Source organism: Hyaena hyaena, unplaced genomic scaffold (genome assembly GCF_003009895.1).
Source record: "Hyaena hyaena isolate Hyena2069 unplaced genomic scaffold, ASM300989v1 scaffold_38, whole genome shotgun sequence".
Lineage (NCBI taxonomy): Eukaryota > Metazoa > Chordata > Mammalia > Carnivora > Hyaenidae > Hyaena > Hyaena hyaena.
The window spans coordinates 2458196-2476457 of NW_024080670.1; the positions used below are offsets into that span (position 1 = coordinate 2458196).

The 18262-nt window shown below is 54.7% G+C and overlaps 1 protein-coding gene and 1 long non-coding RNA gene across 4 annotated transcripts in view; one reads left to right on the forward strand and one right to left on the reverse strand.

The window, feature by feature from the left end:
* GPR107 (G protein-coupled receptor 107) overlaps positions 1-18262 on the reverse strand; it is a 65262-nt gene that overhangs the window by 16931 nt on the left and 30069 nt on the right. For 2 of the 3 annotated variants that reach the window (XM_039229440.1, XM_039229441.1), the window contains exons 8-14: positions 15882-15992; positions 15343-15476; positions 10999-11074; positions 9356-9429; positions 8865-8982; positions 6065-6195; positions 3939-3982 (exon numbers count right to left, since the gene is read on the reverse strand). In XM_039229440.1, coding sequence (XP_039085371.1) covers positions 3939-3982; positions 6065-6195; positions 8865-8982; positions 9356-9429; positions 10999-11074; positions 15343-15476; positions 15882-15992 — 688 coding nt within the window. Of the gene's footprint in view, positions 1-1728; positions 1867-3938; positions 3983-6064; positions 6196-8864; positions 8983-9355; positions 9430-10998; positions 11075-15342; positions 15477-15881; positions 15993-18262 lie in introns of all 3 variants that reach the window. The other variant, XM_039229438.1, reaches the window with a different exon arrangement.
* Positions 11084-13211, forward strand: LOC120230068. The gene is made up of 3 exons (XR_005527917.1): positions 11084-11430; positions 11924-12377; positions 12858-13211. It is a non-coding gene; the product is annotated as an uncharacterized LOC120230068 (long non-coding RNA).

Genomic DNA, 18262 nt, shown 5'->3' on the forward strand with positions numbered 1-18262 from the left:
GAGAGGGAGTCACAGACTGAAACAGGCTCCAGGCTCTGAGCTGGCAGTCAGCACAGAGCCCGACGCGGGGCTCGAACCCACGAACCGCGAGATCATGACCTAAGTGAAAGTCGGACGCTCAACCGACTAAGCCACCCAGGCGCCCCCAAGAGAATCTTTCTTAAGCAGGCTCCATACTCCAGTGGAGCTTAAACGGGGCTTGATCCCATGACCCAGGGATCATGACCTGAGCCAAAATCAAGAGCTGATGCTCAACTAACAGCCACCAAGGCGTCCCTAGTGGTTGAGATTTATCACACCACTAGTTTTACTATTTCACCGAGGCCACTCTTGAGTAAAAGGAGCCTCTCCCCCCACAAGCCGCAGCAATGCCGAAAGCAGCGGCCACTCACGGCACTGCTGCCCTGAAGGACGCTAAGGCACCGGCCGTCTCACCCACTGTCGCTCCTGTACCATCAGCGCAAAGGTCAACAGCAAAAACCGATGACCGTATCTGGTGATGAGAACAGATTTGACCCTGAGGACCCTCTTGAGAACTGCTGCCCTGAAGAACACTCCCCAAGGCCACAGCAGCTTCCAGAACACAGCCGCAGCTCAGGGCGAGGCCATTCTTCTATAACCAGCCCGGAACCGGCCGTTTACAGGCCTTTGAAGCAACATAAAAGCCTGGAGTCCTCAGAACACTTCCTCTGAATCTTCCTCAGAAACACGGAGGGGTGGGGGGTGTGGAGAAGACCAGCAGCAGAGACTGTTAAGTAAGCGTCGCTGTCTGTCCCCAAGCTAGTCCCCGAAGGGAAGGACACGGAGAAAGAGGGCAGCAGGTGCAGGCTCAAGGCAGGCTCAAGGGCAGGGGCAGCCAGGCGGTGCTGGCAGGCAGGACACAGTGGCACCTGAGCTCCGGCTGGTGGGAGACTCAGTTAAGTGTCTTCTCCGAGAACCCAGCGTGGCGGTGACACTGACAGAGGAGCGGAGAGGAGCCACAGGGTGTGACAGAGGAGACAAAGACACAGCTGAAGGTCGGGGCAACTTCATCCTTCACGTTTCCCCCGGTTCGGTCAGGAGGCCTCCGGAGACGAGGAAGTAACCAGCACCCAAACAAGCCGTCCGGAAGGCGCCCGCCACCCCACACCGGGCACAGCCTCAAAACGCACCTCCCCTGCTGAGGTCAGAGGTCAGCCTGCCTGAACTGCACTGACTCTGACAGTCTTATGCCCAAGTCCCTGCAAGGTCGTGTGTCGAGTCAACGGCATCACGAGCCTATACACAGGAACCAGAGCCCCAGCCTCCATCCAGCAACAGGCTTCCAAACCTAGCAGGAGACATCACTGCCCGTGGCCTTCACTTTGCCAGCTGCCTCTGGGACGGGCTAGGTCTCAGAAGGGCGGACCAAGGAGCCCACAGGGTAGATCGGAGCATCCGGGAAGCTGCGGTCGGACAGTGGCCCGTGTCCTCACTCCCGCTTCTGCTCTACTCTGTCCTGGTCCGCTCTGCACTCACACGCAGGGCGGTGCGCTGGTGAGGGGTGGGGGTGGGGGTGCTGTTCCTGAGCGTTCTCTGCAGGGGGGACTTGACCGTGAGAACACGGTGTCCTGACTCTGGAAGTGCTAGAGGTGTAACTGTTTCTCAAAGCACTGAATGAAGTATGCATTTGCAGATTAGCTAAAAGGCAGCCACAGCCTAAGGATCAAGTCAGCAAAAGAACATGGATCAGGACACCCCCGTTCTAACCGGCTCTCTTCCCGTCAAAGGGTTTGTGATGTTTGCTGATAAGAAATGGGTGCTTTCTCAACAGTCTGTTGTCCTCAGGAGGAGAGCCCTGGTGTGCTGATGGGACCGCTCTCTGCCGAAGAAGTCCCATGCTGTCACCTGGTGGAAAAAACGAGAAACTGCCTCGTGTGTGTCCCCGGTGATGACAAGAGCATTCCTGTCCTATAGCTTCCCTTCACCACAGATGCTTGCGTGGCTTGCGTGGGGACAATCCCCACCCCATCTTGGGCATCACCTCCTGTGCTCTCCACCCCAGGCAGGATACCTGATGAAGGGCTCAGGGAATAAAGGGTTACAGACGCTATTCACCACCATGGTCACCCCCAAGTCCCTTGAGAGCTGGGCACAGGAGGAGGAGAGGCAGTCAGAGGGGTCAGGATGGTGCAGGATGATGGAGAAAGGGGGAAAGGAGCCGGTGAGGATGGGCCAGAGGGATCCACAGAGGAGAAACGCGAGGTGAAGAAGGAAAAAACTCATCAACTAAAAGACACTGCCCTCGGAATTTTTACACATTTTCAGCCAAGGAGTAAAAAACACAAATCCCCAAATACTGAAATGTATCAAGATGAAAAATTCAAATGTCTCATCTCAATACATGAAAAAAATTTTTTAATTAGAAAAAAATTTTTTTTAGTACTGTCCATACCCGACACAGGGCTCAAACCCACAACCCTGGGATCAGAAGTTGTGTGCCCCTGGCCAAGCCAGCGAGGCGCCCTCGATATGTTAAAATGAAGACAACGACCAATCTGTTTTTATAAAAATAATAACAAAGCCACCTTTTGATGTCACAGAAAAGGAAGAAAAAGACAAGGTTGTCCCCAAAGAATGGTTATTCCCAGAAGGTGAGCTTTCATTTTCTACTTTGGGTTTTCCTGTCTATAGCAGGTGCTTTAGGAAGATTCTACTTTGCGTTTGGTTTCCTGTAATCTCCCTGCCCCCCCACTCCAAGAAGGCAGGACAGCTCAGGGGAAGGCTCTGCGGCCAGGCTGAAAGCAACACGTTTGTGCAGAGTTCAAGCTGAAACTCACTGGCGAGAATCTGTCCCGCAAGGAGAAGGGAACTGAGTTTCTTTGAAGAAAAAGGGGGAAACAAGGGCTATTCCCCGGGACTAGAAAGGAAACACGAGCTGGCAGGTTGTGCAAGTGGAGGCTGGACTCAGCCCTGACCAGGGCTCCCAGCCAGGGCAGGACCCCCGCACACTGGGCCGCCCAGAGCCAGAGCGCTACGCTGCCGGAGGGCGGGAGTCCCCCCAGCAACCTCTGGGGGGTGCAAACCAGGGGTCACAGACACCCCCGAGGGCTGTGCTCTACAGAAGAACCCTGGTGTCTTTCGGGCATGGTGCAGAGCCCTGAACTAGTTCAAGTTAAAATAACATGGTGTTAAATGTAAGTCAAGTATGAAGTAAGATTTGTACCTATTACTTGCTCACCAATTTTCTTAAGATGAACCCACGTTACATTTATAATTAAAAAACAAAAAAAAAAAACCAAAAAAACAAAAAAACACAGGCCAGTGACGAAACTTTATAAACACCACAGATTGTGATTTCCTGGGCCCGGAGGCCACTCCAAGCACTGAGAAAGCACTGCTCCGAGGCCCCGTGGTGCCACCGCGGCCTGGGGTAGGGCGATATTCACCTATGCTCAGAATTACGCAAAACATGTTCTCTGTGGCTTCTTTTCTTAGAAGGCATGGTTAGAAAAACAAAGAGATCCAGAAGGCTCTAATGGCACAACCGTTTAAAACCAGAGAGCTTCAGAGCCTCTCTTTGGCATCAGCCTCCTCTTAAATTAATACTGACACATCTATTTTGAAAGCGTGTAAAATCAGCAGGAAGGGGTGCTTTACACGTAGCTGTCCCCAATCCATCATACCTCCTGTTCTCACAACGAGGTGCTATCCGGTCCTTCCCAGACAGGATTTTTCTCTTCCTGACTCAGTTTGGAGAAGGTGAAAATCACGCTCACGGGTGGAAACGCGATGAATCATCTCACTAAGCAGCGATCACCCCTAAGCCTCCTTACACAATCGATTCCTGCGAAGTTCACCACCTGCCTCTCCAGCAAACCAACCCCCACGGCTCTCCTAGGGCCCCCCGGGCGCCCCCAGCCTCCCCGCCTCCCGGCAGCGCCCAGGGAAGGGGCACCAGGGAGCACAAGGGAACTTGCCTTTTCCATCTGTGGCTGATGCTTCTTGTAAATGCCTGATTGACCTAAAAACAAACACGTGGAAAACAAAAGGTTAGCTCACAGGTCTGCACTCTTCTCTAGGTCCAATGCTAGCAACTCAAGGCCTTGAATTCCTTAGTCATAAGCTGGAGGGCTGGACCGGACGGGTTCAGAGCAGTCTCCCAAACCCACATGACCTTTGCTAACCAGCACCCCGTTGCGTATGGCGCTCCAGCCAGAGGGTTCAGGATGCCCCCAAATGGCTGAGAAAGGTCTGCCGGGCGCCTGGGTATAAGGAGAAAGAGCAAAACGCAATCATTTCAACACTCTTGATCTCCCTCTCCACCTAAAATCTCTCACTTCCCCAACCACCTCGCTCCACAACACCGAGGTAGAGCGCACCTGCCACCCAGAGAACATGGATTCCCCATCCCCTCACCCTCCACCCCCGGAGGCTGGAGGCAGATTTCTAAAGTCTAAGTCCAGGAGCCTGTGAGCATGGGGCTTCCTGCAAACTTGGCATTTTGCTATCTGGAGATCTGGAATCCCGCTGCAAAGTGGCAGCCTCCAGGGAGTGCTTTTTTCCTGCTTCGAGGTGCCAGGCAGCTAATTATTGTCGCTGCAGTTCAGATGGGAGAACACGAATGTTACTAAAGGGGCTGCGGGAAAAGGATGTGAGCGGCACGGGCAGATTTGGCCGGGGGAGGGGGGCGGGGCTCACTTGGACACGGAGGGGAGGCGGATCTTCTCCTAGGGCCCCGCCCCCTGCCCACCTGGGAGCACCGAATGGCATAACGCTCAGAAGCGAGCGGGCACAGCGCTGGCGCCGAGCCCATGCCGGCCCGGTCTGAAGGCGTCAAAAGCCATCGATCCTGTTCCTTGAGCTACGTCTAGCGCCTGATGCTTTACATCAACTTTAGCAATATTCACTCCCGAGAATCTTGCCGCGTGGCATCTGCTGCTTTGTGCCACCACGAACAAGGGGAGGGGAATGGCCACGTGGAGCCCTACTGCTCGCCTGCATCTTCCCCAAAGCCCCGGGGTCCCTTCTTTTTGCTGAAACTGGCAGATGGAAGAGCATGGCTTGCACTGTGTTCCTGCACAGTGAGGCGCTTCTTTCTATCCGAAGTCGGCGCTGGTGATCGATCCTGTTACAGACACCTGAGCTAGCTGTCCCTGGGCACGACTCGGGAAGGTGGGGGAGATTAGAAAAACTCCTCCTCTGCCTTCTGGAAGCCACTGGCTGCGCTGATGTATGTGCAACATCTCATGCACGATGGATAAGGGTCAAGGGTGAGTGCAGCCCGCTGGAATGAGGGTTACACTCCAGTGGTACCATGTTCTAAATGATCAGAATAACTGAACCGCCTGATAAACCCCAGAATCCTGAAAGATAGTTTACTGCAGGGTGGACCACTTTGCCTTTAACATAACACAGGTAAATCTGCTTTTAAAGACTTTATTCTAAAAGGAGTAACCGCTTTCAAACAGTCATGGGACTGGATCACCGTTAAGAGCATTTTACCTTTGCTGGCCTTCTTTCCTTGACTTGCTTCTGACCGAACCAATGATTTCTTTCACTCAGTGTAAGACTTAATGAGAATTTCTTCTCTCAACCACCACTGACTCAGCACTGACACTGCTTTGCACATCATCAAAGCACAGTGCGTGCCTCCCAAGCCTGCCATTCGGAAGATCTCTGACCTGTTCACGTGCTGCGAACGCTCACTAGTTTATGTTAATGCACTTCCTCCCCTTCCACCTAACTGGCAGGCAAGGACTCTTTACGGGATTTCTGCAACTCTCCTCCCTCCAAATCCATGCTGCTATTATGCTGCTACTGAGTACTCATTTCCAGACTCTTCTCTGTTATCTAAACTGGGCTAAAAGGCTAGGGGCCGGATGTGCTGCGCTGGAATCCACAGAGGCACTGGATCAAGTCCCGAGTTCCGGGCTCCTGCTTCTGGATGCTGACTCTGATCGGCTTGGGGACCCAGGTAGCTGACACTGTTAAGCCGAGGCCCCGTGACAATCGGACCGGCTTTGGAACGGCGGATTCGGGGGTCTGGACCTGCCTGACACACGAGCCCTGGAGCGCACGGAGGCCCCCTGCCCGCGGTACTCACCACACCACTGGGAAGAGGATGGCCCCGCAGCACAGCAGGTCTACCAGAAACAGAGAATCCTTCCACAGGCCGTACTCCGTCGTCCCCTCCTCGGTGGACTCGATGATGATGTAGGCCACGTTCGCCAGGACCTACGGGACACGAGGAGTGGCTGAGGCCCTGAAGCGAGGCCGGGCCTGTACGGCTGCAGCCCCGAGAGCAGGTGGACACGTTGGTCTGTGGGCCCCTGACCATGGCCACGGCCTTCTCCCCAGGGCCACACGCTTTCCCAAACACTGCACGCTCTCATCCAGGAGCGGTGTCTGCGCCCTCCTGCCGAGTGAGCGACAGCCCTAAGCCACAATCAGGTGCACGCGAGGCCGTGTGATTTCTGAGGAGGGTGGGACACAGGACGCGGTCTCCAGCTGGCCCGCTCGCAGGAAGCCTGGCTACCCTGCGGCTGCCAAGCAGGAGAGACCCGGCAGGGAGAGGCCAGGCAGGGAGTGAGGAGTCCCCGCTGCCCTCGCCCGGTCTCACTGCACCCCCCCAACCCCCGCCCAGGAGGTGTGAATACTGAGGTGACCCCAGCTGTGGTCCGACTCACTGCGTGACGCCCCCCGTCGGACCTGCCCAGTGCAGCCATGCCTCAATTCCTGATCCCCAAGAACAGGAGAGGGTCAGTGGCCATCGCTGCTGTCTGCCACTGCATCTGGGGTGATTTGTGACACAGCCCAGACTACTGACCCTCGGCTTTGCTTTTCGGGCCCCCAAGGCGTCAGCAGGGCCACTCGGGGGCCGAACGGGTGGCAGTGCACATCCCGCTCAGCCACGCGCCCAGATTCCTTGGGCCCGGGTTCTCCCTGCGGGGTCACACTGCTCTGGCTCAGGAGTGACTCCACCCAGGTCCCCTGCACACGGGACGTGGCTCGGCTCTTCCTCCTGAGGCGAGCCCGCTCCACTTGGCCTCGGGGATCTGGTCCTGGAACCAGTGGCCGCGAGAGGCCCCAGGGCCTGGCTGGACCGGGGCCTACGAGAGGCTCCAGACACTTCTAGCAGGGGTGGGCACACAGGTCACGAGGCCACGGTCCCAACCTCTGCCCGCCTGCTGTAAAGGTCACTCCGCATGCTCTGACAAAGGACGTAACATCCATCACGCTGCTATTCGGGACGTCTCGAAGCACAGTTTTCTACCTAGGGGCTTTCTGGGAAATGCCCACAGGAGCCACGCTCTACTGGATACAAATGCCAAGTACTCTGAGACTCTGGTCTCCCTGCATCCTACGCGCCGGCACGTGGCCCCACCTAGGAAGACGAAGTGGAAACAAAGGCTCTCTCAGCTTAAGTCCCTGATTCCACTCAGTGCCCTCTCCTGATACACGAAAGAACGTTCCCTGGTGCGGAACAAGGTGCCAAAAGTTCTTCAAAGTCCTTGCGTATGTTCTGTACATCTCTCCCTTCTCACTTGGAGCTGTGCACCGGCTCCCGTGGCCACGAAGAAACAGCTTCAGCTTTCTGGCTGACGTTCAAGGCCTTCCCAGACTAGTCTCTCTGTGTATCGATGCCTAACTTCCCTACATTCAATTCTTTAAACTCCGTTTCCTCGAAGGCATTCTACCACGTAACCTTGCATCCAACCCCCTTGGGGGATGCAAAAGCCAGAAGGTTGAGCCCCATCACACCCCAGCTCGGGTGGAGACGAAGGTCCTCCTGGAGGGATAGTATCAACGGAGGGGGGCGGGGGGGGGGAGGCATGCGTGGGGCAAGGGGCCGGGGGAAAGACCTGGGTCCTCTATCACGCGCTCAGATGCACTCGCAGGCCGCAGAACTTGGCCCGGTGCTGGTGAGGTGGCCCTGGGGGGGCCACAGCCAAGCCCCACATGGATCCTCAGCATCTTTGCTCGTGTGGCAGCAGGGCCACCTGCTACGTGTCTTTCCCTAAATCTCCAGGCAAGGCCCTTCTCTGCCTACAAGCCTCCCAGACAATTCAAATTTGGGCGAGGAGTCTCTCCTGGGAAACCCACAGCAACTGGCCTGCATCATTCATTTGGCGCTAAGGTAGGTCCCACGTCACCGACGCAAAAGTGGCTCTGTGGTGAACAATGCCAGACTTCGGTCACCAGGGAGAGAAGGCTGGCCTGGAGCCCGGGGAGGTGTCCCCTCCCTCCCCCCACCTGCCACATCCACGCCATTCCCCCCAGGGAGACCCACCGCGGAGGACGATTTCATCAAACACAAGCTCTTCGTTCAAACAGAACAGAGCAGCCCCGCACCCCTGCTGAGCAGGTTCTCCACGCCCCGTGTCTGCCTCCAATAAAACCAGTACGTAGACGACAAGGTTCCTCCCCGAAGGGGCTCACAACCTGGGACGGCTGGCTGCGGCCCACGGTCCCCAACCAGCAAGGGATGGATAGACAGCCGCCCTAATGTCTACTCCGTATTCTACCTTGTGAAAACTCACCGGTGTCATTCACGGCTTTAAAAATAATTTGTGAGTAAAATCACTGTGTGCCTGAGGGCGGCTATGAGGGCCACTGTGCTGGAGGGGTCCAGGCGCAGGAAGGCAGGTGGCACCTTCCCAGACTTTCCAGAGCCTCCCTACTCGAGGTGCAGGCGTCCACACGCTGCTTGCCCGGGGACTGACAGCAGACAGCTCTTGGGGCAAGGACGCGAGGCCCGGGGCAGCCGGACGGCAGAGAGAGAACGGCCGGGGGCAAAGCTGGGGTTCAAGGTGAGCCAACGCCCTCCTCCTGGGCAGGCCGGGAGCCGAGCCCCGAGAAGCACCAGGACACAACCAGGACACGCAGGACTCGGGTCCCTTTACCTGGAGTGGGATGACGATCATGAAGATCTTCTTATCTTTATCAGAGAGGATGTGCTTAATGAAAGCCCAGCCGGTCCCGATGAGTGCGATCGTGATGAACAGCAGCGCCCCCTTCAAACTGGAAAAGAAAGAATTTCAGATGCCGACGGTCTCCCCAGACTTCCTCTGCCGGTCCCACCGCACAGCTCACTCATGACTTCCTGTGCAACTTGGAAAAGAGAGGGGACCACATTCAGGAACCACCTCTGGAGCGAAGCAGCGCACAGTCTGTTCTGCACCCCATACCCCCCTACCCGAGCGGCTCATCTCCCGAGGAGGCAAGCCCCTCCCGGGAGCAGGCCAGCCGCCTACAGGCCACACCCCCCGTAGTGCGGCAGGAAGCCAGAGAGGCTGCTGCGGGGAGGCCAGGGCTCTCCCCCACCAACCCTTCCACAGCCCCCCAGCTTCTCCTACGCGTCAACCCATGTTCATGGGTCCCTCTGTGGACTCACAGGTGAGTGATGTAGTACACGACAGCCCAGCCCTCGATCGGAAAGCCCTGGGAGGAGATGTAGTGATAGTCGATCTGCAACCAGACAAGCGCATGTCAGAAAAGTCCACCCAGCACATGCCTGATGTGCACAGTCAAACAGGAAATGCCACCAAGGTCCTCATGACGGGGGATGTCCCCTCCACCCCACGCCGATCCCTCACTTGTCCGTGCACAGAGAAGCATGTAAGTGCGCTAACGCCAGGAAGCGTGAGACACCGGCCGCGGGGTTTCACCACCACCAGCACGCAGGCCAGGTCCCTCTCCTGGGGCAGGTGATTCACGGGGGCAAAAGGCTGCCTGTTCTGGTCTTTAAAGTCTCCACCGTCCAAAGGCCACAGGTCTTTCAGTTTCCCAGCCAAGAACGTCCCCTGACAGACCCTGGTTGCTTATTACAGAAGTTAGCCAGTCAGCAAAAACAAAACAAAACAAACAAAAAAAACAAAACAAAAAAACCCCACATGGTTCAACTGCTTTTGTTTTTTTTGAAAACCTGTGAACTCAGAGCTACTTAAAGCCAACAATGCCTGTGACTTAAAGCGGCAAGTTTCAGAGATGCCTGAAGGGCTCAGTCGGTTAAGCATCTGACTCTTGCTTTTGGCTCAGGTTATGATCTCACGGTTCGTGAGAGCGAGCCCCACATCGGGCTCTGCGCTGTTAGCAATTCTTGGGATTCTCTCTCCCTCTCTCTCTGCCCCCTTCCCAGCTGGCGCGGGCATGCTCGCTCTCGCTCGCTCTCTCTCAAAAATAAATAAATGGCATTAAAAAAATACAATAAATAAATAAAGTGGCAGCTTTCAAAGCGCACCCAAAATGCTTTCTGTCACAGGTCACAAACGCTGATGTCAACTGCGTCGTTCTATCACAAACGGCTACCTGGATGTTACAGTAACTCAAGGTTCCTGCCATTCATCACCTACAAGGTTCCGGAAAGAATCTTTTAACTTAGGTCCCAATGGGAAATCATCCAGACCACCGTCATTTCTAGAGACTCGAAGCGGACCCATCATGACTCCTCCTCCCTCCGACGCCTGTCGGTGCAGGAGAGCAAGGGCCTGGGCGCTGTCTCCCTCACAGGTGCGGCCGTGGGAGCCTCGGGCCGGCGCCCCCGGCAGGTGGCAGCAGGCTGGCCTCAGCTCACGCCTGGACTAACCAAGCCAAGTGCCAGCTTGAGTCACACGCCTCAATACTCGGAGCACCGCCTCCCCTTGAATGAGTATGCCAACGCTGGGCTTCGAATCGAATGGGAACACGGAAAGATACTCAGAAAAATTAAGTCGTGGAAGAATTCAGCAGGTGGCACTCTCATCTCAAGAAAGGACTTAAAACAAACAAACAAAAAAAAACGGAAGGAAAATGAGTAAGTGCTCTGGGAAAACTCTGGGTGTGCAGGTGGCATTAGAAGAGGTCTCAGGCCGGGTCAGGGAGGGTGTAATGACTTGTCCCTGTGATGGTCCCTCCTGCACCGAAGGAGGCTTCCTGAGAAAAGGCCTTCTTTCATCTCCCGTGTCCAGTGACCTAGCTCCCCCTCCTTCCTTCCAACTCATCCTTCCTGATTAGAGGCACGCCATCGTTTCACAACTGACCCCAAATACTAATACGTACCGCGTGGAACACCAGGGAAAGAGACTTGGTGAAGGGAAGGGCCGCCATCAACCAGTGGATTTTAAATACGTCGTTCCTGTAAACACAGAAAAGAAAGAATTAAAAGAATGTCCCATTCCTCCAAAGGACGGCCGGAGCCCCAGTCATCAGGTCCATTTACAAGGAAGCAGAAAGTGTGATCCGAGCAAAGCACAAACACAGAGCCTTTTGGAGATGCAGTTTTCGGGAGAAGATCACCCCGATGGGGCCCCCAGAGGCCCCTCAAGCACAGGTCGGAGCTGTGACTGCAGCAGCGTCAGGCACTGAGACCACACAGGATGAGTTCCAGCTCCCGATCAGATGGAAATCTACGCAGCCTGCCAGCCTCGTGCCCAGACGCCACCGTGGAATGGCCTCAGAGGCAAGAATGAGGCGGTGGGATCTACGGAGCTGGTGAGAGGCCCCCGGGGGAGCAGAAGGTGCCCGGGCCCAGCTGTAGGGGTGAGCTGCGGCCCAGAGGGAGGTGGGCCAGGAGCCAGGCAGCAGAGGGAAGGAAGGGAGAGCCCCAGGATGGTGCCCGTCCCACTGCCCTCAGGGCTGGGACGGGGGGGTGGGGGGAAGCGGTGCCCACTCCCACCCCCAGGCCTACATGGGTACTCGCCCACCTTTGGGCCGCCAGCCATTCAATTCCTCTACCCTTTCCCACCTCACCCTGGGAACTGACCGAATGGGACACAAGACGGTTTGGCATACGACAGACGAGGGGCAGCCGCCTGGCTGGAGAACGGACCTCTTACTAACTGGCATAGGGAAAATCCGCCCAATCGTGTGTGTGTGTGTGTGTGTGTGTGTGTGTGTGTGTCCGTCCCCGTCCCTACTTCACACACAAAGGACTCCGGATAGATTTCACTTGTAAACATAACTTACGTCTTTTGTGACCTCGGAGGAGGAAAAGGCTTTTTCCGAGAAGCACTGCCCAAGAGACTACAATGGGAGAGCGGCGACCCCCCTAACGTGGAAGACCTCCAGTCAACCACGCACACCGCGGGCAAGTTTAACGGACTGGGGGGAAGAAATCTGCAATGTCTGACACAAAGGACGGATGTCCAAAATATGCGAGAAACTCACGTAAAACAAGAAAATGACAGAAAACCCCAAGAAACCGTGCAAAACGTACAGGCAGTCACAAGAAGGGGAGCCCAGATGGTTAGGAGTGCCTAGAGAGAGACTTCGCATCCTTAGTGTCGAGAGAAATGCAAAATGAAACCTCCAGTCTCTACCCATCAGACTGGCAAAAAACAAGAGGGCAGCGGTGGTGGGGAGGCAGGAACCCTCCGCGCCGCTGGCAGAACCAGAGGCTGGTGCAGGGCAAGCTGGCGGCGGGCACTTAAGGAAACCGAGTAAGACCTTATGCCCTGCCCAGGGCACCAGCTTCTGGGACTTGCCTCAGAGGTTGCACGGGGCCATGGGGGGGGGTCATGACAACACGGTTTGGGGGAGCAGGGGGATGGAGGCCGAGGGAGGGGCCCCTCACCAAAGGGATGGGTGAATAAAACATGCGCATGCGCACTCAGGAATAGCCCAAACTGAATGAGCTGGACGGACACACAGTGTGACTAGGTCTTTAAAAAGATACTAGTGCGTGAGAAAGGGCGTGAGAACAGTGTCTATAACTAGTGCGGTTTCCACAAGTTACAAACATGCGCAGCATCAACACAAACACACGTACACGCACCCCACACACGCACCCAAGCAGCTGGGAGGGAACGAGAGACAGATCGGGGACGAAGAGGAAATGAAGAACAAGGGCCTGGCACAGACCCATAAGGAGGGTGTGGCACGAGCTGACGCACACTCCCTTTCCAGGCATTTCCTCCCAGGGCCTTCCTGTCTGGTGTCTACCTACTCGAAGGTCAAGGCCAGAGGAGTCCGCCAGTCCTGAATAGCAACGACATGTACCTGGGGCACAGACCCGCCTGCTGCCAAGGCCAGTGCTCGCTCTCCCACCCTGGGCCCCTCGACTAGCAGCCCTGTCCGAAAGGCCGAGGCCGGGGCACTGAGGTTACGGGAAGGGTATGGCCCCAAAACCATGGCTACTTGACTCGAACTCCGGCTCTGCCCTGACACCCTTCACCCCTCTCACCCTCAGGAACCTCTTCTGAAAACGGCGCATCAGCTGCCTTGAGGTGGAAGATGAGCTGAAATAACCCGCATCTGGTGAGTGACTGGGCAGGGAGCAGGCCCCAGAGAACGAGCAGCTGTCCCCACACTCTGGGGCCCACGACACATCTCAGAGAGCGGAAGCGGAGAGGAGCACACGTGCAGGGCAAGGAGGGGAGAGGGTCCTGGTCACAGCTCCGGCAGGCGCCAAGAGCCTGGTGTCCCCTCTCTCCTCTCAGACTTCAGCAAAATGGGGCACAGTCCTTCCGGCCCTCAGGGACCGCGAGCCTTGGCGACGCACGAAGCCCTTGAGGCACATCCTTTATGGGACTCAAACTTCCAACCCAACAGAAGCGTCCGTGAGACTCTCCTAGAAAAGCACGGGGACAGGACTGGGGGGGGTGGGGGGAACGGACGTCACACATGCCTGCATGTAAGCAAATCGGTGATACTGAAGGTCTCGTCGCTAAGTAAACGGAAACTAAAATATCCCGAACACCTGCCTGGCCAGCTATTTGTATGCGCCCCGTATCTGCATGGTGCCCGGATCCGAAAAGCCCTCTGGAGCCCAGGATTTGGGGGCGGGGGAGGGATCCCACACTAGCCTAAGGTCCCAAGACCTGCAGAGGAAGGCAGGGCAATGACCCCGCCCCGGTTTCGTGGCCCAGGGAGTGAAGCGAGACACAGAGCGGGGAGCGGCCCGCATCTGCACTTGGAACCGAGCCCCAGTTCTTACTGTTCCAACTAAGGCAGAATCAGCACTTTATTGAAAAACCTTTCTACAGCCTGAATTTTTCTTATTAACAGCCACCTGACTGTCTACCCCCGACACGTCCGTGCAGGGTCCGTCACAAGTAAACAAGTGGCTCTTTCTATCAAGCCAAATCTCACAACGGGCTGGAACCAGCTCCGCCCCGGCCCCAGCTCGCCAGCCCAACTGAGCACGTCCACCGGAAGACAGCCCCGGGGACTGACGGGGTCTCCGTTCTGCACAAAGCTCCACAGGAGGAGGTATTTGGTATCTGGGATACTTAATTACTGGGTGAATTTAAACGACTCCACATTACAAGGCCACATGCGCATCCTGTCATTGACTCAATTTATAGGCCTTACAATGTAACAAATGCTTCATTCACCCTGTTCTCAAACTGGAAAGTAGTGATTTATTCTGCTTTTTGGGGGGAAGGAGACAGAATCAAACACTGGTCCCACACACGTGCAGCTGCTCCCTTCGAGAACCGAGTACAGGCAGATAAAGCCTCCGGGTTTCAGGAGGGAGGCCAAGAGCTGGGCACATGGATCTTGAAGAAGTTTTCTCCAGCGACAAGTGTCTGGAAGCCCACACCTCTCCCCGGCAGGCTCTGGGCAGCCGGCATGCCATGCTCTCAGCCAGGCTGTGCGTCCCTGTCACTGATCTTCCTTCTCATGAATGAACAGCCCCTGAATGGGATCAACAAACTCACCTGGAGTCCCAGACCAGCGTCTTCACCATGGAAGCACATGCTTATACATTCTGTTTTGCCCATGTATCACTAAAATATTTGGATCTGCTATTTAAACAAAGCAAAACAGGGAGAGAGTCGCCTAGGTGGCTCAGCTGGTTAAGCATCTAACTTCGGCTCAGGTCATGATCTCATGGTTTGTGGGTTCGAGCCCCACGTCGGGCTATATGCTGACAGCTAGCCTGGAGACTGCTTCAGATTCTGTGTCCCCCTCTCGCTCCGCCCCTCCCCCATTCATGCTATCTCTCTCAAAAATAAATAAAAATGTTAAAAGTAACATAAAACAGGGGTGCCTGGGTGGTCAGTTGGTTAAGCTTCTGACTTCGGCTCAGGTCATGATCTCATGGTTTAGAAGTTCGAGCTTTGCATCAGGCTCTGTGCTGACAGCTCAGAGCTTGGATCCTGCTTCAGATTCTGCATCTCCCGCTCTGTCCCTTCCCCACCCTCTCTCTGCTCTCAAAAATAAACATTAAAATAAAATAAAAATAAATAAAATAAAATAAAATAATAAAATAAAGCATAGGGAAGAAAACAGCACGGCACGGCAGGGCCCCTGCACAGTCTCCCCGTCTCAGGGAAGGTGCCCTTGGAGTGGACAAGGCTGCTGGTGCCCGTCCCTCCCAGGCGCAGAAGCAGCTGAAGGTGAAATTATGCACATCTCCACATGCTCAAAGCTGGATGGCTCAAGAAAGTAACAATTTACCGTCGTTTTCGAAGGATGTGAATCCAGACGGTCCCAGAAAGGAAGAAGAAAAAGGCCATAGAGATGTATAATTTAGGGAGCGGGATCTCGCCTGCCGAGAGGTAGCTGTCGGGGTTCTTCTCCGTGATCTCAATCTGAAACGAACAGAACACGAAATTAGTTTTTTTCTTTTTCAAGAGCAGATCATCCCACAGCCCGCGATCGGTCACCTCCGCTGCTCCACTCGGGCCTAAGACAGCACCAGCAGATGACAAGCATGTTCCGCACACACAGGGTAAGGTGAAAGAGCCCCCCAAACTGCTTTGTATTTTCTCCCTTAGGAATCCTCTGCAGATGGGATTCTGGCCATTTTTTTCTCTGACCCTATTTTAAGCATTGTTAAAAGCTACTCTTACAAAGAAATAAACGCCTTGCATGTTTCGTGGCTGACAAAATCCCTGGCAACACCCTGCACGCGGTGTTCACATCAATCCCCAAACAACACCCTGTACGCGGTGCTCACATTAATTCACGTGCAACACCCTGCACGCGGTACTCACATCGAGGCTGAAGGAGAGCTTGTCACTGGACCGCAATTCATTTCCAGAGCATTTGTGAAAATAAAGGCTGTAGAGGCCTTCTTGGTCATCGGTGCTGATGTTAAAGAAAAACTGCAAGTGAAGAGGACAAAACGTGAGAATGCCCGCATCCCCGGCGAGGTGTTTAAACCTTAGGAAGAAATCAGGGATGCCACGGAACAGAAAATAAATACAGACAAATTACCTAATCGAATTCTCCCAGGGCAGAGACTAAACGGGTGCTTTCTTCCTCTGTGATACAGTCTCTGTCCCAGAGCAGGAAAGGGGACAGAACTAGCTGGTGAGGACCTGCATGCCCACTACCCGGGGTCTACAGTCACCGCGTCACCGCCCTTGTTTTGTCACGGACCCCTCGCCCGTGGGAGGGGTGGCTGAGGGCGGCAGGCATGACCACAATGCAGGTCCTGCTTTTCAGTCAACATGTCGTTTTGCTCTTTAGGTAAAAAAACGAAATGAAACAAAACAAACTCCCGAGAACGAGAGGAGGCTCACCGGCTCCTCGGAAAGGCAGAGGGCCAGCAGCCCCTTGTTAAAATGCACACCTGTGATTTCAGACAATCGTGACACAGGCTACATTTTCTACATTTACACACTTTCCTGTTTCTCGCATGTTTCATGTGTTCAAACAAGGTTTGATGTAAATCCAAAGACATTTTGTATGTAAGATCACAAAATGCGACTCGTTGGTCAGAGCATTTTGCTGGAAGCCTACGACAGCTATCAGAGCGACACAGATACCCAATACACCATAAGGAGAAGCGAGCAGCTGACGGGGATGGCATTTCTCAGCACAGCTGGGAAGGATGTGAAGGTCACGTGGGTTCCTGGGGGGCTGGCACTGCTCTATTTCTGGCCCCCGCCGATGGCTACAATGGTCCGCATTCATAATTACTTGTCCTCAACATAAATACCGTGCGCTCTTCCGGGCCTCACTACACCGCACAGATCAGACGAGAGGGGAAAACAGACGTCCGACAAGAAGACAGAAATAAAAGGCCAAAAAGACTCAAAGTGAAATTATTACTCTGTCAAACCATCTCCTCAGCTCAGCTGTCAGTGTAAAGTGTGTGTTTCAGGGCGCCCGGAGAACTCTTAACATGCTCGTAACTTTTAGTTTCCAAAGTTTCAAAGAAACAAAAACGTCTAAAAAATCGGTAGAATCATCGTGGTTGATCCCAGTAGGCACCTGACCCTTAAGCGAAATCAAACATGAAAGTACGTTCTAGAGCAGGAGGAAGGCCCAGCCCCCGTCCGGCCTCAGGTCACCCCGCCCCGTGGGTGCAGGAGAAAAGCTCACAATGACCGCCTTGTCCGAAACCAGCGAACGGCAGGGCAAGGGGTCACCTATTGACTCCCTCACGAGGAGAAGGGGAGCCAGAGAAAAGGCGGCCCACGCACCCCCCGCCCGCCGCGTGTCTCCCGAGGGCCCTGCGGACTGTCATCCCCATGCTCGGCACCATCTCGGAGCTGCTGTGCCCCTGACACTCACCCGGACACAAAGCGTCGGCCACTGACAAATGTGTCTATCCCACCACGCTTTCCTTGGTGGTTTTTTTTTTTTAAAAAACGGCTTAAAGAAATTTCATAAAAACTTACTGTATTAAGCATTTTAAAATGAGAGAAAGAAAAGAGGAAAGTACCTTTTGTATTTTCTTAAGGAGGCAGTGAACAAAGTGGGTAAACACATGGGCCTTGGAGTCAGACAAACTTGGGTTTGAATCCTCCCCTTGGGCAAGTTACTTAACCTCTCTGAGCCTCAGTCTCCTCATCTGTAAAAGGGGAATAACAACAGTGCCTAACCTCACAGAGGTGGAGGAAGGGTGGGGCGAGGGTAACACAAGCGTGGAAGTACTCAGCACAGTGCCTGGCACCCATTCACCTGGCTCTGTGATTCCTAATGGACACAGCCTATGATGGGCCGGGCCCGAGGTCAGGGACTTCATAGACGTCAGTAACGAAACAGATTTGAACCCCCCCGCCCTTATGGCTACCTTCTAAAGGGAGCAACGGAAGATGAGCATAATAAATCAGCAGAGCACACAGCCTGTTGGAAAAGTCAAAATGCTAAGGGAAAGCCAGCGGGGGGAGGCTGCATTTAAAATAGGGCGAGTGGAGGAAGCTTTGTCAAGAAGCTAACATTTGAGGGGCGCCTGGGTGGCTTAGTTGGTTAAGCGTCTGACTTTTGCTTGGGTCATGATCTCGCGGTTCGTGGGTTCGAGCCCCGTGTCGGGCTCTGTGCTGACTGCCAGCTCAGAGCCTGGAGCCTGTTTCAGTCTGTGACTCCCTCTCTCTCTGACCCTCCCCTGTTCACGCTGTCTCTCTCTCTCTCTCCTAGAAATAAA